We start from the raw sequence: 22571 nt of genomic DNA, 5'->3' as shown, positions 1-22571 counted from the left end.
TTTGTGTAAATAAATGTTTTTGTAATTCTTTATTTCTACTTTTATTTCTGTATAAATCTATTAAAGTATCTACTTATAAAAACTGTTATGTTATTAAGGGTGGTTTTTAAGGGTTGACATATTCTGATATTATATCCTAAAGTATAAAACAATCATTATTTTAACCAATCAAAACCAAATTTTACCCATATTAAAGTTTACAATGTTTTTATATAATTTTTGACAATAAGGAATAGTTTACACCCCTAAAAATAATCAACGCCCTTAAACATGATATAGAATATGAAGTACAGGGTGAGATGATCCTAATCCCAAATTTTTATGTAAATCGAAGCAAACCGAAATTATTCTTTTAGGATAAGTAATTTTTTTATAAATAGCTCCTACAAGGGTGGTTTTAAGGGTTGAAATATTATGATAGTATATCTTTAAGCATAAAACAATCATTATGTAACTAATAGGAACCAAATGTTGACAATATTAAAGTTTAAAATGTTATTTTATAATTCTTTGCAATTAGGGGTAGTTTTCACCCTTAAAAAACCAAAAGCGTACAACGGCTCCATATAGAAAATGAACTAGAAGGTGTAATGAGCCTAATCCCAAATTTTTGTACAAATCGATGCAGGACGAAAAAATTGCGAGGTTTTGCCATTTTTTCAGCTTCATTTCCTCGACTATTAATATATGGACTGAAGAAATTGAAATAATGGGAATAAAAATAAACATAGACAAAACCAAAACAATGGTAATAAATAACAAGGAGGACCTAAACAACAAAGAGAAAAAATGCAATCAGGTATCATTAGAAAAAGTATCACCTATGAATACGTAGGGAGTATAATTGACGACGGGAAAATAGACGCTGAAATGACAAACAGAGGAAACAAATCGGCAAGAATAGTTTATGCCTTAAATAAACCCATACTAGGACATAAAGACATACAAATGAAAGTGAAGAGGAAGGTCCATAATACAATAACAAGACTAGTAATAATCTATGCAAGTGAAAATTGGACAATACAGAAGAAACATGAGTCAAAAATAGAAGCCATTGATATGAAACACTTAAGAAAGATCGCAAGAAAATCAAAATGGGATATAATAAGAAATTAAGTAATAAGAAGAAGAACGGAAATAGAACCAGTATTATATCACCTCCAAAATAAATAACTAGAATGGTATAGATATGTGATAAGAATAAAACCAGAAAAGATGCCTAGGAAAATTCTGGAAATGGGAAACATAACAAAAAGGAGAAGAGGGCGTTTCCGAAAGAATTGGAGGGATCAAATAAAGGACATAGGAAATTCACGAGAGAAAACGAAAGAAGAAATAAAACGCCTAGTCAAAAACAGAAAAGCGTGGAAAAAATGAGACAAAATGAAACAACGGACCATAATCCGACGCCGTATTAGGCATAAGGAAAAAAGACAAGAAGAAGAAGAAACTCTATATGTGGTACTGGACAACAATTCCATGGAAAAGACGGAGACCTATATCCAGCAGTGGATAGATCCGGGTTGAATGATGATGTGCTACTGTTATGTATATGGATCGAGTAGTTTAAAAGCAAGATAGCCTGTTGTCATTATTACCCGCTAAACAAGAAATACGCTGATAACACTCATCACCATGACTGAGATGCAGGACAAAAACATTTTAAGACGACCTTAGCAAGGATCTATCTACAAAAGCTTTAAAGATAGTGTAAGAAAACAAACAAACAAAGAAGCTTACGCATGAGGACCTCTAATTGATGTGATTTTGACGAATGAACATAAGAGATTATATGGAGAAAGTCTTATTCTTTACCCATTTGCGTCCAATATTGAACAAGGGCCTCCCTTAATGGTTTCCATTCCTGTCTTATTGTTTGCCATTCTCATTTTACTTTTTGTTTTGTTTTTTGTCTTGATTGAATATTTCTCCCAATTGGGGTTTAAAAGACTTCCATTTTGGCTACTATACTATTTTCCACCGTTGCATGTGTATGCAGTATGGTGCAAATGAAAGGAATAAATTCGTTATTTCGTAAACGGGCGACTTTAAGGAAAAATCCCGAAACAGGTCGATTTTTATTTTTAAGTCATGATATTGTGATATATATGGTATACTAGTGACATCATCCATCTGGGCGTGATGACGTAATCGATGATTTTTTTAAACGAGAATTGGGGTCGTGTGCTTGCTCATTTGAAAGGTTCTTCAATTATATTTAGGAATATAAACATTTACATAATTATTTATACAGGATGTCCAATAATTTAATTTTTTTGTCAATTTGCCAAATGATTTAATTTATTAAAAATTTTTTGGACACCCTGTATAAATAATTATGTACATGTTTATATTACTGAATAGAGAATTGAAGAACCTTTCAAATGAGCCAGCACACGACCCATATTCTCATTTAAAAAAATCATCGATTACGTCATCACGCCCAGATGGATGACGTCACTAGTATACCATATATGTCACAATATCATAACTTAAAAATAAAAATCGACCTGTTTCGGGATTTTTCCTTAAAGTTGCCGGTTTACGAAATAACGAATTTATTCCTTTCATTTGCACCATACTGCATACACATGCAACGGTGGAAAATAGTGTCGCGCACGCTTGATTAGCAATTAAAAAACAAAGGAGTTTTGAATATTGTATTGCAAAAAACTCTTCGGGATTTCATCAATTGATGTTTAAGGAATATCTACCTACCTTGGCAACATTCAAATTTTCAGTTTTTCACATAGTTTCTGAGGGTTAAAAATGACCGATTTCGCAATTTTTCAATTTTGAATCGCTAATATGTCAAAAACTATTAACTTAAGAGAAAAGTCACTAAAGACCTTTTCTGTTTGGAATGATCCAAAAAACCTAAAAAAATTTGTTCCATGCAAAAAAAATAATTTTAGGAAAAAACAAAAAAAAAGTTTAAAAAATTGTTGACCAACTTTTGGTCCCGGCAACATGCAAATTTGTTAAAAGGGGTCCTTTTTGAGTAAGATTGTGCAAAAAATCCGAATTAGAATATTTTTCCTAGCGGATGCGCAGTGGCTTTCTGGATTATCAGGGAAGATAGGAATTCAAACAACATGTTACATGAATAAATAGTCAGAGACTAGCCCAAATAGCGAGGCAGCAAGGGATGAATTATAACATTTGAACTACAGTGGAAATAGGTCTCCACTAAATCACTGCAAGTCGCGAAAAGTTATGTTTGATTGAAATACGTTTTTCTCGGAATATGACTTAATTGATCCGATGGATGGAGCCGATAAAATCACCACATTTTGGAGAAGTTGTGCAAAGTGGATGTTTTATTCTCTAAGTTTTCAATTGTAATAAAAGCGGCTTGATTTGACAGAATCTTAGAACACCTCTATCATACAAGAAAAGAAATGGTTGCAAAATGAAGTTTTTGTTTAAGTCTCAGTTTGAAAACTCCTGAAAAATAATTCTTGATCAAACCTGAGATACAAGATGCTAAAGTGTTACGTTTGATCTGTTCTCTTGTATGGAATAAAAGCATGGACGTTAAAGGGCAGATCCATTTACAAACTTGAAGGTTTTGAAATATGATGCCTGCGCCGAAGGCCTAAAATATTATGGAATAGCAGAGTAAGACATTAGGAAGTATTAAGGAGAGGGAAGCACCAGCATAGGGAACTTTTTGATTATGTAAAGTAAAAAATATGAAGAATGCATATTTAGGGTACATATAGGGTATATATAGGGTACATAATACCAGAAGGGAAGATAGAGGGTAAGAGAGGTCTAGGACGTAGGAAGATGTCATTGCTGCGTAGTATTCGCAAATGAATAGGAAATATTTCACAGTTATGAAATACTTCACAATGCTGCTAAAAATAGAATAATTTAATCCTGACTATCTAACATCTCATCTGACAAGACAATCTACGGTGGATGCTTATGCAGAAATGCACAGCGTCTTAAGAAGAAGATCATTTAGATTCTCTGTCCGATTTAGCAATTTGTTATTTTATTGTTGCTCTATTGGCGTTTTTGGGAATCATGAAGAAAAAAGTTGTGAATCATAATATTGTCTTGGTTACATAAAGCAAGTATTTGTTGTCCTAGTTTCTCAGGTTCTAAGAAACACTAATAATACAAACATTATTCATTTGTACAGCTGAAAACACCTAGAACTTTTTAGAGCTATATAGCCGATAGAGATCATATTTAACGTTTTTTATTATTTCGTATCATCTGGCAGTGAACGTGTTGAAACTATGGATATGAAACATTATATTATCCTGACTTTTATTATATATTAAGGAATAATATTTTAAGGAACTGGGAATCTAACCTTAACCGTTTAAATTCAAATTAAAAGCATGCAAAATTAAAAATATTTTCACTTTTTTTGCAAATATTCAAAAATGGATTCATAAAGTATTAAGTTGGTTTTGTAAAATAACGAAATTTTTAATTTCAAATGGTTTAAAGTGGGAAAGGGCCCAGGGGTTGGCTGTATTAGCTGTATATCAGACAATAGTTAAAAAAAAATTTACAATGAAGAAAAAACTTCATGTAATTGATATAATATGTTTAATAGAACAATAAGATTTTAAAAATACAAACCGACTACAATTGTTCAAAACGTTTTCGATCTTATCAGACCATCATCAGTGAACTTAAAAGTAGGTGTTAAATAACCCATCATAAAACAGTGGACATGTTTAGAATATATGAATAAATTAATAAATTGAAACTATTTAATGTCTGTGTTTAAAGATTTACTAAAAATGAACAGAAATAAACAAGATATAACACATTCTGAACAAAGAAATTTTAATATTGGAATATTCAGAGAAAATGATCAGCTAGAACTGTTCCTAACAAACTTTGATCCCTTTCACTTTTGAGTAATGTTGAGACTTGGTATAAGAAGATTTTTGTTGACCTTGTGATTTGCTGGTAATAAGAGATATTATAGTAAATCAATAATGATTTCACAATAACAAGACTAATAAATCTACAAAAAGACGAGAAGAAGAACTTTACATATACTATTTAATAAATCAGTAATCTTGTATTGGTGCTTTTAAAATATTGTTTCTACTATTTTTACACTCCTTTTTGAATATTTGCAAATGTATTTTTATTTAATTAGGTAGTCCTATTAAAAGTGCTAAAAAATTAAATTCACTCATAATATACATAAAATTACAACAATATATACAAAAAATCTACGTATATTTGGTAAATAAAAATACAAAATGTACAAAAATGTATTTAAATATTTTCTATCCATAATATTGTCACCTTTACATCCTTATATACTGTTGTATAATTTTTTATGGGAAAAATTTAGAAAATAAATTTTTATCAGAGACCACAAAATTATAGATTTTCATCGCCCTGTATATGACCAAAAATTGTAATAGGATAATTTAGTTAGTAATCAGTGTTTTCGCGGAAAAGTGAAATCGTTAAGAAGGTGGTTTTCTTAATGGGTTTTTGAACGGAGTTAAACAATGGTGAGGTCAGATTAGACAATACCGTTTCGCTTTGCAATGGACAATAAGACATTTTATAAAAAATTCGAAAAAGGTTAAGCGGTAAACAAATTTATTGGGTTTAGAATGTAAGGCTTTTTGTTTAGCATTTTGAAACAACGAAAGTAATTTGATGTCTCCCAGAATTTAACAAATTGGAAAGTTGTATACAAATTAAATTGGTTCTTGAGAAATAATAATATGGGTAGTGGGTAGAAAGGATGTTTTGTGATTGGTGGAAAATGATGGATGGAAGGGATGAGAGTGTTGAGTCTGATTTTGACGAGGAAAAAATAGGCACTGTGTGATGAGTATCTGGAGACAGCAGTCCAGTTTTTGAAAAGTCAGAAGTCAGTGTAAAGTGGTGAAATTGGCCTTTGCGAGCAGAATCAAGTTGAAACGAAATCGTTGACCGGTTTGAGAAGATAATTTTCCTGTGTCCGAGAAAAATTCCTATTTCTGTCTAGAACGAGTAGCCGATTGGTATCTATTTGCACAAGATATCGAGCAGAGAGAAAACTGAGTCGAGAATTCGAGCGAGTGCTGTTTGTTTTTTTTGTGAAGCAGTTTGGACGAGAGAGACCTTTCGCAACATCCTAAGAGTAGGTGTGGGAGAATCGAGGACGACGCAATCCGCGAAAAGAAGTAGAGAAGAAACAAAAAGGTTAGTCAAATCATTTGTGAAACCGAGAGAGTTTGTTTATATCCACACCATATTTTCTTAATTTTTTGTATTGAACAGTTCTATAGCATAATTAGTCAGTCCAAATTTTAAAGAAGAATTAAGCAATCAATCCAAAAAGAGAAAAGTAAATTTTATTAAATTTTGTTAGAATAAATAACGAATTATTAAAATAAATTTTTTTTTTTTGTTAAAACAGAGGAGATATCAGATTTAAAGCTTAATTTAGTAGATGAGAAATAGTTGCAACAAATTTAGATTTTAACATATTTTTTAAATCCTATGTTTATGGTATATTGGATAAATAAATAATATTTTTGAAGTTATACTTCTTTACGCGCGATATGAGGGTGAATTTTTATATGTTAAAGCCTACGATCCCGGTGCATGCGCATTATAACCTTGTTCTGATTGGATGTTCAAATGACATGTCAAAAATTATCCAATATGGCAGCTGTAGCGCAGCTGTGGTTTGGACGGTTGACGGTTTGGTTATGTATGGTTGTTGCGTTTTAAAATTTGTGGGAAGAGAAACAACAAAGGTTAGTTAATAGTTATACTGTCTTTTTAAATAGTTTTCATATTATATTTTTGAAGGTATACTTCAAAATGTTTTAATTTATGTATGTATCAGTCCAGAAAAGGTGTGGAAAGAATATATTAGTGTTTTTAAATATATTTTTCTACAAACGTGTTAAAAATGCAATTTTTAGGACTCCATAGGAGCGTTAAAAAATGCTACTTTAAGGCACTAGTGCTTTAAAATTTTTAAGGCACTGCAGTTAAAAGTGAATTGTCAAATTGTGAAACGTCAAAATATTTATATTTCATTTATTAACATTAATATTAATAATACAACTTGCGCAATTTGAAAAAGGTGGTTTAAAAGGTTTTTTATTATAATTTTGTGTCTTTGGATTTGTCTTCCTTGGGCGTAAAATAATAAAACATCTATTTTTATATTTCACTTGTCACCGTGATGTATAATTCATGTATATCTGAAAGGTAACTAGCATACGGCTTGATGGCCTAGTTGGTAGAGCATTGTACCAGAGATAAAAAAATCACGAGATTGCGGGTTCAAATCCCGGACGATTCATATTTTTTTCTTTTTTTTTAATATTTGGCATTTTTTGGTTCATTTTTGGTAATTATTGTTAATTTTTTGTATTGTAACTGTTAAGTAGGTATATTTATTTCGTTGAAATTATATTATAATAGAAGTATAACTTCTTACGTGCGTACAAAGTACACACACATTCTTTTTTTAATATTTATATGACATTGAGTGTGTTTAATTTCCCTGTTTTGTCCTGGATGGAGTAAGCAACTAGAGATACCAGAAGCCACAAACCAAAGGTAAAGCATCAAAAATAAAATGAGCCCTGAGAATAAAGTTTATTAGAAAATTTAATTTAAAGTTGGTTTTGTTTTACATAAGCAGTAATTAAAATAATTGAGTAATTAATTGAATTAAGAATTTGCTCATCAATCTCATAAAAGAGAGAAATACAGAGCATAACAATACATTTAGCATCCTATAGCTAGAGGGACTGGTAAAATATCAGCTAGGTAACGAAATAACTCGGAATTGCTGCCAATATATTAAAATTTAATATAAAATGTCACCTGGTGACACTTATTAAGAATCTGTATCAGTCCAATATGGCAACAGGACAGAGGTATTTTTAGTTATTTCGTTGTGTTGAGTTGTTTAAAATGATGTTTTGTGACAATATTAATAAATAAATTTAAGAATAAAATATTAATACATTTTTCTAAATATTTGGTAATATTGATTTTCCCATTTGAATCAACTATGGATTATAATATTATATACATACTAGTGCTACAATATACAAGAAATGATATTTAACAATAATCCTTGTAACAATATATAAGAACCGAATAAGACGAGCCACTCTGCAGCGTTCCTGAGTGGATCCACAAAGTGGATTAAACAGATGATTTTGTAGCCCCAATGATTTTGTAATGGACGCCTCAGAGGCGAGGATCGACAACAGTGGCTGATGACAGTCGATCCTCGCCACTGTGGCGTCCATTACAAAATCATTGGCCAACAAAATCGGCTGTTTAAGCCACTTTGTGGATGCACAAAGGTGCGCTGAAGAGTGATTCGTCTGTTTCTGCGCTTAAACACGATACTACACACTGCACGGTTTGTATCAACAAAAAAGAGATATGTGTAGCAAAACTTTAGTTTTCATCAAGATTACCAAATAGGTCATATTTTCAAGTGAGTTATAGCCTTATTAAACATTTTAAGTATGACTTCCATGTCTGAAAATACTTGTCTGATACCTTTGAAGCACATCCTATGCGGGTCTCCGAAATACTGTTCTGGACACAAGCAAACAGCAGTGCGGTTTACAGCTAGACAATCTGCGTTTTCTGCGCAGGCGCCTCCCACATTACACACGTGAACGCAATGTCTAGAAATACACACCTCTACCCCTGAGCAGTCTTTATTGTCACAGCATTCTTTCGTTGTATTCTTTACTAGATCAGTCAAGTTCATAATACTTATCGGTGGGAATATGGTGGAAGTATATTCAGGTTCAGCTGTTATATCTGAGTCCCCATGCCTTCCCTCTACAGTAGTAGGTTTAGTGACTATTCTTCTGGTTGTTATTTCTTCAGTACTACCTAACGTAGTCGGTACTTCTGTTGTCTCCGACTGTGCTACTGTTTGCGTGGTAGCAGTAACAGTAGCGGTCAGACTTGTCGGCATTGTGGCAGTTTGTACCTCTAATGTTACTGGTTTGGTACTACCTACAGTTAATAACGTTGAAGTAATCGTCTCAGTACTACCCTCCATAGTTACACCTGTAGGTGAACTACTTGAGATTGTAGAACCAATACTTGTACTACCTACAGTTTGTTCAGTTACACCTTCGGTTGTTATAGACGCAAATGTTGTTTCTTGTCTTTGAGAAGTGGTAGGAGATAAAGTTGATTCCATAGTGTATACTTTTTCCTTACCTTCTGTAGTGACTTTTACAGTATATTCTGTTCCTGTTTGTTCAGTTACAAATTCTGTTGTGCCGGGTCTAAATGTAGTTTCTTGTCCTTGTGCAGTAGTAGGAGCTAAAGTTGATTCTGTAGTGAATACTTTTTCCTTGCCTTCTGTAGTGGCCTTTACAGTATATCCTTCTCCTGTTTGTTCACTAACAACTTCTGTTGTGCCTGGTCTAAATGTAGTTTCTTGCCTTTGTGCAGTAGTGTATACTTTTTCCACACCTTCTGTAGTGACTTTTACAGTATATTCTGTTCCAGTTTGTTCAGTTACAACTTCTGTTGTAACAGGTCTAAATGTAGTTTCTTGTCCTTTTGCAGTAGTAGGAACTGAAGTTGATTCTGTGGTGAATATTGTTTCCTTACCTTCTGTAGTAACTTGGACAGTATATTCTGCACCTGTTTGTTCAGTTACAACTTCTGTTGTGCCGGGTCTAAATGTAGTTTCTTGCGCTTGTGCAGTAGTTGAAGCTAAAGTTGATTCTGTAGTGTATATTTTTTCCTTACCTTCTGTAGTGACTTCTACAGTATATTCTTTTCCTGTTTGTTCAGTTACAACTTCTGTTGTAACAGGTCTAAATGTAGTTTCTTGTCCTTGTGCCGTAGTAGGAACTGAAGTTGATTCTGTGGTGTATATTTTTTCCTTACCTTCTGTAGTAACTTGGACAGTATATTCTGTTCCTGTTTGTTCAGTTACAGCTTCTGTTGTGCCGGGTATAAATGTAGTTTCTCGCGCTTGTGCGGTAGTTGGAGCTAAAGTTGATTCTGTAGTGTATACCTTTTCCTTGCCTTCTGTAGTGACTTGTACAGTATATTCTGTTCCTGTTTGTTCAGTTACAACTTCTGTTGTGCCGGATCTAAATGTACTTTCTTGCGCATGTGCAGTAGTTGGAGCTAAAGTTGATTCTGTAGTGTACACTTTTTCCTTACCTTCTGTAGTGACCTTAACAGTATATTCTGTTCCTGTTTCTTCAGTTACAACTTCTGTTGTGCCGGGTCTAACTGTAGTTTCTTGCCCTTGTGCAGTAGTCGGAGCTAAAGTTGATTCTGTGGTGTACACTTTTCCCTTGCCTTCTGTAGTAACTTTGACAGTATATTCTGTTCCTGTTTGTTCAGTTACAACTTCTGTTGTGCCGGATCTAAATGTAGTTTCTTGCGCATGTGCAGTAGTTGGAGCTAAAGTTGATTCTGTAGTGTACACTTTTTCCTTACCTTCTGTAGTGACCTTAACAGTATATTCTGTTCCTGTTTGTTCAGTTACAACTTCTGTTGTGCCGGGTCTAAATGTAGTTTCTTGCGCTTGTGCAGCAGTTGGAGCTAAAGTTGATTCTGTAGTGTATACCTTTTCCTTGCCTTGTGTAGTGACTTTGACAGTATATTCTATTCCTGTTTGTTTAGTTACAACTTCTGTTGTGACGGGTGTAAATGTAGTTTCTTGCCCTTGTGTAGTAATAGGAGCTAAAGTTGATTCTGTAGTGTATACTTTTTCCTTAACTTCTGTAGTTACTTCTACAGTAGACTCTCCTACAGTTTGTTCAGTCAGACCTTCTTTTGTTACAGGAGAAAATGTTGTTTCTTGTCTTTGAGAAGTGGTAGGAGCTAAAGTTGATTCCGTAGTGTACACTTTTTCTTTACCTTCTGTAGTGACTTCTACAGTAGATTCTTTTCCTGTTTGTTCAGTTACAAATTCCGATGTGCCAGGTGTAAATATAGTTTCTTTTGGTACCATAACGGTTGTTGTTTCTTTATAAATACCTGTACTTGTAACGGCTTTTATTGTTTCTCCTGTTATTAGGCTTTGTAAAGTTGTTGGTAACGTTGTCATTTCTGCAACATGCTCTTCTGTTACCAATTCAGTTGCTAATGTTGTTGGATTTGTTAAGTTATATTCAAAACTAACTTGTTGAGTCGTTCCTGTGGTAGCTTCATGGGTTGTTAAAAATTCCTTTCCCATTCGTACAGAAGTTCCTTCAGACTGAGTAGTACCTTCATATATTATCTCCTGAGTTGAAGAGTAAGGGAATTCTGTAGTCACTTTTTCACTAGCTTTAATAGTGGATTTGACTGTGATTGTTTCAGTAATTTGAGGTAAACCTGTTGTATTTTTACCTTCCTCTTGTCCTGTTACAATCATACTAGATGGCATCGTTTGTGTAACTGTTTCTTGTTCCGTTACTGAGGTTTCTGTATAATTTCCGGCAACATTCACTGTGGTAGTAGTTTCTCCAGATGATGTCGAATATGTCTCACCAAATGTTACAACTGGTTGTATCTTAGTTGTTGCACTGGTTTGTTCGGTACTTGCTAATGTTTCTTGTGGTACTCGTTCCGTAGTGTATATCATTCCTGTTGCCGTGGATTCTTGCGTATAAGATGTAACTGGAAGCAAAGTAGATTCTGTAGCAGTCTGCTCGGTTAAAACTTTTGTTGTCACAGATACAAATGTCGTTTCGTGAACCTGAGAAGTAATAGGAGCTAAAGTTGATTCTGTAGTGTATACTTTTTCCGTGCCTTCTGTAGTGACTCTCACAGTATACTCTCCTCCAGATTGTTCAGTTAGACCTTCTTTTGTTACAGAAGAAAATGTTGTCTCTTGTCTGTCAGAAGTGGTAGGAGCTAAAGTTGATTCTGTAGTGTACACTTTTTCCTTGCCTTCTGTAGTGACTCTCACAGTATATTCTTTTCCTGTTTGTTCAGTTGCAACTTCTGTTGTGCCGGGCGTTAATGTAGTTTCTTGCACTTGTGCAGTGGTGGGGGCTAAAGTTGAATCCGTAGTGTATACCTTTTCCTTACCTTCTGTAGTGACTCTCACAGTATACTGTTCTCCAGTTTGTTCAGTTCGACCTTCTGTTGTTACAGCAGAAAATGTGGTTTCTTGTCTGTCAGAAGTGGTAGGAGCTAAAGTTGATTCTGTAGTGTACACTTTTTCCTTGCCTTCTGTAGTGACTCTCACAGTATATTCTTTTCCTGTTTGTTCAGTTGCAACTTCTGTTGTGCCGGGCGTTAATGTAGTTTCTTGCACTTGTGCAGTGCTGGGGGCTAAAGTTGATTCCGTAGTGTAAACCTTTTCCTTACCTTCTGTAGTGACTCTTACAGTATACTCTCCTCCAGTTTGTTCAGTTAGACCTTCTGTTGTTACAGGAGAAAATGTTGTGTCTTGTCTTTGAGAAGTGGTAGGAGCTAAAGTTGATTCTGTAGTGTATACTTTTTCCGTGCCTTCTGTAGTGACTCTCACAGTATACTCTCCTCCAGTTTGTTCAGTTAGACCTTCTATTGTTACAGCAGAAAATGTTGTTTCTTGTCTGTTAGAAGTGGTAGGAGCTAAAGTTGATCCTGTAGTGTACACTTTTTCCTTGCCTTCTGTAGTGACTCTCACAGTATATTCTTTTCCTGTCTGTTCAGTTGCAACTTCTGTTGTGCCGGGAATTAATGTGGTTTCTTGCACTTGTGCAGTGGTGGGGGCTAAATTTGAATCCGTAGTGTATACCTTTTCCTTACCTTCTGTAGTGACTCTAACAGTATACTCTTCCCCAGTTTGTTCAGTTAGACCTTCTGTTGTTACAGGAGAAAATGTTGTGTCTTGTCTTTGAGAAGTGGTAGGAGCTAAAGTTGATTCTGTAGTGTACACTTTTTCCTTGCCTTCTGTAGTGACTCTCACAGTATATTCTTTTCCTGTCTGTTCAGTTGCAACTTCTGTTGTGCCGGGAATTAATGTGGTTTCTTGCACTTGTGCAGTGGTGGGGGCTAAATTTGAATCCGTAGTGTATACCTTTTCCTTACCTTCTGTAGTGACTCTAACAGTATACTCTTCTCCAGTTTGTTCAGTTAGACCTTCTGTTGTTACAGGAGAAAATGTTGTGTCTTGTCTTTGAGAAGTGGTAGGAGCTAAAGTTGATTCTGTAGTGTACACTTTTTCCTTGCCTTCTGTAGTTACTCTCACAGTATATTCTTTTCCTGTTTGTTCAGTTACAACTTCTGTTGTGCCGGGTGAAAATGTAGTTTCTTGACCTTGTGCAGTGGTAGGGGCTAAAGTTGATTCCGTAGTGAATACTTTTTCCTTACCTTCTGTAGTGACTCTCACAGTATACTGTCCTCCAGTTTGTTCAGTTAGACCTTCTATCGTTACAGGAGAAAATGTGGTTTCTTGTCTTTGAGAAGTGGTTGGAGCTAAAGTTGATTCCGTAGTGTATACTTTTTCCTTGCCTTCTGTAGTGGCTCTCACAGTATACTCTTCCCCAGTTTGTTCAGTTACACCTTCTATTGTTACAGGAGAAAATGTTGTTTCTTGGCTTTGAGAAGTGGTAGGAGCTAAAGTTGATTCTGTAGTGTACACTTTTTCCTTGCCTTCTGTAGTGACTCTCACAGTATACTCTTCTCCAGTTTGTTCAGTTAGACCTTCTATTGTTACAGGAGAGAATGTTGTTTCTTGTCTTTGGGAAGTGGTAGGAGCTAAAGTTGATTCCGTAGTGTATACTTTTTCCTTACCTTCTTTAGTAACTTTTACAGTATATTCTTTTCCTGTTTGTTCAGTTACAACTTCTGTTGTGCCGGGTGCAAATGTAGTTTCTTGCCCTTGTGCTGTAGTAGGAGCTAAAGTTGATTCCGTAGTGAATAATTTTTCCTTACCTTCTGTAGTGACTCCCACAGTATACTCTCCTCCAGTTTGTTCAGTTAGGCCTTCTATTGTTACAGAAGAAAATGTTGCTTCTTTTCTTTGAGAAGTGGTAGGAGCTAAAGTTGATTCTGTAGTGTACAATTTTTCCTTGCCTTCTGTAGTGACTCTCACAGTATATTCTTTTCCTGTTTGTTCAGTTACAACTTCTGTTGTGCCGGGTGCAAATGTAGTTTCTTGCCCTTGTGCTGTAGTAGGAGCTAAAGTTGATTCCGTAGTGAATAATTTTTCCTTACCTTCTGTAGTGATTTTCACAGTGTACTCTTTTCCAGTTTGTTCAGTTATACCTTCTATTGTTACAGGAGAAAACGTTGTTTCTTGTCTTTGAGAAGTGGTAGGAGCTAAAGTTGTTGCTGTAGTGTACAATTTTTCCTTGCCTTCTGTAGTGACTCTCACAGTATACTCTTCTCCAGTTTGTTCAGTTAGACCTTCTATTGTTACAGGAGAGAATGTTGTTTCTTGTCTTTGGGAAGTGGTAGGAGCTAAAGTTGATTCCGTAGTGTATACTTTTTCCTTACCTTCTTTAGTAACTTTTACAGTATATTCTTTTCCTGTTTGTTCAGTTACAACTTCTGTTGGGCCGGATGCAAATGTAGTTTCTTGCCCTTGTGCTGAAGTAGGAGCTAAAGTTGATTCCGTAGTTAATACTTTTTCCTTACCTTCTGTAGTGACTCTTACAGTATACTCTCCTCCAGTTTCTTCAGTTAGACTTTCTATTGTTACAGGAGACAATGTTGTTTCTTGTCTTCGAGAAGTGGTAGGAGCTAAAGTTGATTCCGTAGTATATACTTTTTCCTTACCTTCTGTAGTGACTCTTACAGTATACTCTCCTCCAGTTCCTTCAGTTAGACCTTCTATTGTTATAGGAGACAATGTTGTTTCTTGTCTTTGAGAAGTGGTAGGAGCTAAAGTTGATTCCGAAGTGTATACTTTTTCGTTACCTTCTGTAGTAACTTTTACAGTGTATTCTTTTCCTGTTTGCTCAGTTACAACTTCTGTTGTGCCGGGTGCTAAAGTAGTTTCTTGTCGTTGTGCTGTAGTAGGAGCTAAAGTTGATTCCGTAGTGTATACTTTTTCCTTGCCTTCTGTAGTGACTCTCACAGTATATTCTTTTCCTGTTTGTTCAGTTACAACTTCTGTTGTGCCGGGTGTAAATGTAGTTTCTTGCCCTTGTGCAGTAGTAGAGGCTAAAGTTGATTCCGTAGTGTATACCTTTTCCTTACCTTCTGTAGTTACTTTTACAGTATACTCTCCGCCAGTTTGTTCAGTTGGACCTTCTATTGTTACTGGAGAAAATGTTGATTCTTGTCTTTGAGAAGTGGTAGGAGCTAAAGTTGATTCCGTAGTGTACACTTTTTCCTTACCTTCTGTAGTGACTTTTACGGTATATTCTTCACCAGTTTGTTCAGTTACAACTTCTGTTTCTGATCTTTGAGAAGTAGTTGGAGATAAATTTGATTCTGTTGTGTATATCTTCTCTTTACCTTCTCTTGTAACTGGTACTGTTTGTTCTCTTCCTGTTTGTTCTGTTACAGTACTTGCAGTAATGGTAGAGAAGGTGACTTCTTGTTTTTCACTACTTGTGGGAGGTAATGTGGTCTCGGTTGTAGTTAATGTTGTTAAACCTTGTGTAGAAACCTTTTCAGTATATTGTTTGCTAGTTTCTTCCTCAATTCCTTTAGTAGTAGGAACTAATGTTGAGTAAATAGTAGAAGCTTCTGTAACAATTTCAGCTGACGTGGTAGTTTCTAATTTCTGAGATGTTGTGATGGCAACAGTGGACCCAGTGGCAATGGTTGCATTTGATATTTCTATGCTAGGTACTTCAGTTACTTTTGTAGTAGTTTCAATAGAGGTAGGATACGTTATACCGTGTGTTACTCGTGGTTGTTCTGTTGGACTCAGTGTAGCTTCTGTGATTATTTTACTTGGTGTTTTGTCAGACATTTGGCTGAGACCTGAAGTTGTTTTATTTTGTGTGAATTCCGTTATGAATGTCATTTCTGCTTCAGTTGTTATTCTAACTGCTTCAGTTGTAGTTTGATTTTCTATTTCTTTAATAGTTTTTTCCGTTGAAGTACTTGTTGTTACTTCTGGGGTAATTAATGAGGATTTTGTTGTTTCTAAAATTAGCACAGTCTCTGTTTCTTCCTGATTTGTTGGGTACTGTGGAGTGACGGTTATATATTTTTGAGAAACTGTTGTTTCGGGATACACAAAAGTTACTCCTTCTGTAGTGATTTCTGTTATTCCTGGCTCTTCTCTGGACTCAATAGGTTCGATAGTTGCTGGAGTTAATGTTTCAGTGACTACGGCTTGTGTCGTGTGAGGTATTTGTTCCTCTGTTGTAGTAGGTGGCAATTCCGTTTCTTTTTCTTTTGTTGGCATTGTTATGTACTGAGGTGTTATTGTCATAATTTTTTCAGAAGCTGTCGTTTGAGCATGTATAATTACTTTTCCTTCAGTTGTTGTAATATACTCTGTAGTACCAACAGTAGGTATTTGGGTTACAATTTCCTCGGTAGTTGTTTTTTCTTCGGAAGTGGTGATTCTTTCACTTGAAGTAGTTACCACATTCTCAGTAGTAATTTCTTGTTCCGTAGTTAGTTCTTTTGTTGTTTGTTCAGTTCCTGATGTTTGCTGTGTCATGTTGGTACCTGCAGTGGGTTCTGTATTTATTTCAGATGTGGTTACTCCAAGTGTTGTGAAAATTTTAGTTGTAAGTAATTCAAAGTATTCTGTTGTTATTTCTGTAAGACTTTTCCTGGTTGTGGATTCTAGCTTTTGTTCCGTTGTGACTGGTATTTCAACTTCTATAGGTTGCTTTTCTGTAGTTGTTTTGACACTTTCTGTGGTTTCTAATGTTTCATTTATTGTGGTTCCTTGAGTTGTTATACCAGTCAAATCTTTTTGTTTTGTTGTTATCTCAACTTCTATTGGTTGTTCTATTGTAGTACTTTTCAGCTCTTCTGGAGTGGTTCGTTGTTCTTCAGAAGTTGTATATCCACCTGTTGTCACAGTTTCCCTACCAGAAGTTGCCGCTTCAGGAATTGTCACTGGTTTTGTCGTTGCTGCTTCACCAGTCGTAATAGATTTTTGACTAGTAGTTTCCTGTCTAATTGTCTGTTCCTCATATGTTGTATATCCACCTGTTGTCACAGTCTCCCTACCAGAAGTTGTAGCTTCAGGAATTGTTACTGGTTTTGTCGTTGCTGCTTCACCAGTTGTAATAGATTCTTGACTAGTAGTTTCCTGTCTAATTGTCTGTTCCTCAGAAGTTCTATATCCAACTGTTGTCACAGTTTCCCTACCATAAGTTGTAACTGCAGGAATTGTCACTGGTTTTTTCGTTGCTGCTTCACCAGTTGTAATAGATTCTTGACTAGTAGTTTCCTGTCTAATTGTTTGTTCCTCAGAAGTTCTATATCCACCTGTTGTCACAGTTTCTCCACCATAAGTTGTAACTTCAGGAATTGTTACTGGTTTTGTCGTTGCTGCTTCACCAGTTGTAATAGATTCTTGACTAGTAGTTTCCTGTCTATTTGTCTGTTCCTCAGAAGTTGTATGTCCACCTGTTGTCACAGTTTCCTTACCAGAAGGTGTAACTTCAGGAACTGTTGCTGGTTTTGTCGTTGTTATTTCACCAGTTGTAATAGATTCTGGACTAGTAGTCTCCTGTCTAATTGTTTGTTCCTCAGAAGTTGTATATCCACCTGTTGTCACAGTTTCCTTACCAGAAGTTGTAACTTCAGGAACTGTTGCTGGTTTTGTCGTTGTTACTTCACCAGTTGTAATAGATTCTGGACTAGTAGTCTCCTGTCTAATTGTTTGTTCTTCAGAAGTTGTATATCCACCTGTGGTCACCGTTTCCCTAGCAGAAGTTGTAACTTCAGGAAATGTTACTGGTTTTTTGGTTGTTGTTTCACCAGTTGTAATATATTCTTGACTAGTAGTTTCCTGTCTAATTGTTTGTTCCTCAGAAGTTGTATATCCACCTGTTGTCACAGTTTCCTTACCAGAAGTTGTAACTTCAGAAACTGTTGCTGGTTTTGTCGTTGTTACTTCACCAGTTGTAATAGATTCTGGACTAGTAGTCTCCTGTCTAACTGTTTGTTCTTCAGAAGTTGTATATCCACCTGTGGTCACCGTTTCCCTACTAGAAGTTGTAACTTCAGGAACTGTTACTGGTTTTCTGGTTGTTGTTTCACCAGTTGTAGTATATTCTTGACTAGTAGTAGTTTGTTGTCTAATTGTTTGTTCCTGAGAAGTTGTATATCCTCCCGTTGTCACTGTTTCCCTACCAGAAGTTGTAACTTCAGGAATTGTTACTGGTTTTGTCGTTGCTGCTTCAGCAGTTGTAACAGATTCTTGACTAGTAGTTTCCTGTCTAACTGTTTGTTCCTCAGAACTTGTATGTCCACCTGTTGTCACAATTTCCCCACCAGAAGTTGTAGCTTCAGGAATTGTTACTGGTTTTGTCTTTGCTGCTTCACCAGTTGTAATAGGTTCTTGACTAGTAGTTTCCTGTCTAAAAGTCTGTTCTTCAGATGTTGTATATCCACCTGTTGTCACAGTTTCCCTACCATAAGTTGTAAGTTCAGGAATTGTCACTGGTTTTGTCGTTGCTGCTTCACCAGTTGTAATAGATTCTTGGCTAGTAGTTTCCTGTCTAATTGTTTGTTCCTCAGAAGTTGTATATCCACCTGTTGTCACAGTTTCCCTACCATAAGTTGTAACCTCAGGAATTGTCACTGGTTTTGTCGTTACTGCTTCACCAGTTGTAACAGATTTTTGGCTAGTAGTTTCCTGTGTAATTGTTTGTTCCTCAGAAGCTGTATATCCACCTGTTGTCATAGTTTCCCTACCAGAAGTTGTACCTTCAGGAATTGTCACTGGTTTTGTCGTTGCTGCTTCACCAGTTGTAATAGATTCTTGACTAGTAGTTTCCTGTCTAATTGTTTGTTCTTCAGAAGTTGTATATCCACCTGTTGTCACAGTTTCCCTACCATAAGGTGTAACTTCAGGAATTGCCACTGATTTTGTCGTTGCTGCTTCACCAGTTGTAATAGATTTTTGACTAGTAGTTTCCTGTCTAGTTGTTTGTTCCTCAGAAGTTGTATATCCACCTGTTGTCACAGTTTCCCTACCAGAAGTTGTAGCTTCAGAAATTGTTACTGGTTTTGTCGTTGCTGCTTCACCAGTTGTAATAGATTCTTGACTAGTACTTTCCTGTCTAATTGTTTGTTCCTCAGAAGTTGTATATCCACCTGTTGTCACAGTTTCCCTACCATAAGTTGTAACTTCGGGAATTGTCACTGATTTTGTCGTTGCTGCTTCACCAGTTGTAATAGATTTTTGACTAGTAGTTTCCTGTCTAGTTGTTTGTTCCTCAGAAGTTATATATCCACCTGTTGTCACCGTTTCCCTACCAGAAGTTGTAGCTTCAGGAATTGTGATTGGTTTTGTCGTTGCTGCTTCACCAGTTGTAATAGATTCTTGACTAGTAGTTTCCTGTCTAATTGTTTGTTCTTCAGAAGTTGTATATCCACCTGTTGTCACAGTTTCCCTACCATAAGTTGTAACTTCAGGAATTGTCATTGGTATTGTCGTTGCAGCTTCCCCAGTTGTAATAGATTCTTGACTAGTAGTTTCCTGTCTAATTGTTTGTTCCTCAGAAGTTGTATATCCACCTGGTGTCACAGTTTCCCTACCATAAATTGTAACTTCAGGAATTGTCACTGGTTTTGTCGTTGCTGCTTCACCAGTTGTAATAGATTCTTGACTAGTAGTTTCCTGTCTAATTGTTTGTTCCTCAGAAGTTGTATATCCACCTGTTGTCACAGTTTCCGTGCCAGAAGTTGTAGCTTCAGGAATTGTTACTGCTTTTGTCGTTGCTGCTTCACCAGTTGTAATAGATTCTTGACTAGTACTTTCCTGTCTAATTGTTTGTTCCTCAGAAGTTGTATATCCACCTGTTGTCACAGTTTCCCTACCATAAGTTGTACCTTCAGGAATTGTCACTGGTTTTGTCGTTGCTGCTTCACCAGTTGTAATAGATTCTTGACTAGTAGTTTCCTGTCTAATTGTTTGTTCCTCAGAAGTTGTATATCCACCTGTTGTCACAGTTTCCCTACCAGAAGTTGTAGCTTCACGAATTGTTACTGGTTTTGTAGTTGCTGCTTCACCAGTTGTAATAGTTTCTTGACTAGTAGTTTCCTGTCTAATTGTTTGATCCTCAGAAGTTGTATATCCACCTGTTGTCACAGAGTCCCTACCAGAAGTTGTAACTTCGGGAACTGTTACTGGTTTTGTCGTTGTTGCTTCACCAGTTGGAATAGATTCTTGACTAGTAGTTTCCTGTCTAGTTGTTTGTTCCTCAGAAGTTGTATATCCACCTGTTGTCACCGTTTCCCTACCAGAAGTTGTAGCTTCAGGAATTGTTACTGGTTTTGTCGTTGCTGCTTCACCAGTTGTAATAGATTCTTGACTAGTAGTTTCCTGTCTAATTGTTTGTTCCTCAGAAGTTGTATATCCACCTGTTGTCACAGTTTCCGTGCCAGAAGTTGTAGCTTCAGGAATTGTTACTGCTTTTGTCGTTGCTGCTTCACCAGTTGTAATAGATTCTTGACTAGTACTTTCCTGTCTAATTGTTTGTTCCTCAGAAGTTGTATATCCACCTGTTGTCACAGTTTCCCTACCATAAGTTGTAACTTCAGGAATTGTCATTGATATTGTCGTTGCAGCTTCCCCAGTTGTAATAGATTCTTGACTAGTAGTTTCGTGTCTAATTGTTTGTTCCTCAGAAGTTGTATATCCACCTGGTGTCACAGTTTCCCTACCATAAGTTGTAACTTCAGGAATTGTCACTGGTTTTGTCGTTGCTGCTTCACCAGTTGTAATAGATTCTTGACTAGTAGTTTCCTGTCTAATTGTTTGTTCCTCAGAAGTTGTATATCCACCTGTTGTCACAGTTTCCGTGCCAGAAGTTGTAGCTTCAGGAATTGTTACTGCTTTTGTCGTTGCTGCTTCACCAGTTGTAATAGATTCTTGGCTAGTAGTTTCCTGTCTAATTGTTTTTTCCTCAGAAGTTGTATATCCACCTGTTGTCACAGTTTCCCTACCATAAGTTGTAAGTTCAGGAATTGTCTCTGGTTTTGTCGTTGCTGCTTCACCAGTTGTAATAGATTCTTGACTAGTAGTTTCCTGTCTAATTGTTTGTTCCTCAGAAGTTGTATATCCACCTGTTGTCACAGTTTCCCTACCAGAAGTTGTAGCTTCAGGAATTGTTACTGGTTTTGTAGTTGCTGCTTCACCAGTTGTAATAGTTTCTTGACTAGTAGTTTCCTGTCTAATTGTTTGATCCTCAGAAGTTGTATATCCACCTGTTGTCACAGAGTCCCTACCAGAAGTTGTAACTTCGGGAACTGTTACTGGTTTTGTCGTTGTTGCTTCACCAGTTGGAATAGATTCTGGACTAGTAGTTTCCTGTTTAATTGTTTGTTCCTTAGAAGTTGTATATCCACCTGTTGTGACTGGTATTTCAACTTCTATAGGTTGCTTTTCTGTAGTTGTTTTGACACTTTCTGTGGTTTCTAATGTTTCATTTATTGTGGTCCCTTGAGTTGTTATACCAGTCAAATCTTTTTGTTTTGTTGTTATCTCAACTTCTATTGGTTGTTCTATTGTAGTAGTTTTCAGCTCTTGTGAAGTGGTTCGTTGTTCCTCAGAAGTTGTATATCCACCTGTGGTCACGGTTTCCCTACCAGAAGTTGTAACTTCAGGAATTGTTACTGGTTTTGTAGTTGTTGCTTCACCAGTTGTAATAGATTCTTGACTAGTAGTTTCCTGTCGAATTGTTTGTTCCTCAGAAGTTGTAGATTCTCCGGTTGTCAAGGTTACCGTAGCAGAAGTTGTAACTTCAGGAGTTAGAGGTTTTGTCGTTGTTGTTTCATTCGTTGTTATAGTTTCTTGACTGGTAGTTACTTCTTTTGTTGCGATTTCTGCAGAAGTTGTAATTGTACCAGTAACAGTGGTTTCTGGATTACCAGTAGTAATTTCTTTTGTTGTGCCTGTAGCAGTCGATAGTGTAGTACTCTCTTCCGTTGTTGTGTTTGTGTGGACAGTCGTGAAAATAGAAGATAACGTTGTATATAGTGTGGATATGATAGAGGGGTTCGTAGTTTCTTCCAATTTCATTGTTTCTGCTGTAATCGTTACAAATTTTTCTGTAGTCGTAGTTTCTGGCACAACTACAATTTTCCGTTGTGTCGTTGTTTCAAATTCTCTTGGTTCTATCGGTTCGTATGGCAGGGTAGAAGGTGCGCTAGTTTCTTCAGTATTTGTACTAAAGGTTAGATTGGTAGTAGAGGTAGTAGCATTTGTTATTTGTGAAAGGGTCACAGGTTGTGTTTCGGTTAGTGTTGCAGGTGTAGTAACCATATCTGTTATTTTAAAAACAATAAATCATAGTTAGTATCTAATATTTACAGTATTATTGTAACATGTGGGATGAGATGAGGTTTTTACGACATGCAGTATTAAAGCACACCATTACCATATACTTTTTACAAAAATGTACACTATACAAAACTAAAATTTTACATTTATTTACACCTTAAACACTCTTATTTAAGTTGATACTAAATAGTCCAGGGAAATA

At 35.9% G+C, this 22571-nt stretch overlaps 1 protein-coding gene across 30 annotated transcripts in view; it reads right to left on the bottom strand.

The window, feature by feature from the left end:
• Positions 1-22571, bottom strand: part of LOC114327495 (uncharacterized) — a 677364-nt gene that overhangs the window by 172466 nt on the left and 482327 nt on the right. For 12 of the 30 annotated variants that reach the window (XM_050648891.1, XM_050648865.1, XM_050648867.1 and 9 more), the window contains one exon: positions 8527-22353. The exons of 3 other annotated variants lie outside the window; for them this stretch is intronic. In XM_050648891.1, the coding sequence (XP_050504848.1) occupies positions 8527-22353 (13827 nt within the window). The remainder of the gene's footprint in view (positions 1-8526; positions 22354-22571) is intronic. 15 more of the 30 variants (XM_050648884.1, XM_050648874.1, XM_050648873.1 and 12 more) reach the window with 15 other exon arrangements.

The sequence above is a fragment of the Diabrotica virgifera genome, chromosome 4, assembly GCF_917563875.1.
Source record: "Diabrotica virgifera virgifera chromosome 4, PGI_DIABVI_V3a".
Classification (NCBI taxonomy): domain Eukaryota; kingdom Metazoa; phylum Arthropoda; class Insecta; order Coleoptera; family Chrysomelidae; genus Diabrotica; species Diabrotica virgifera.
The sequence above is the reverse complement of the archived record's forward strand: the minus strand, read 5'-3'. Positions and strand labels throughout refer to the sequence as shown.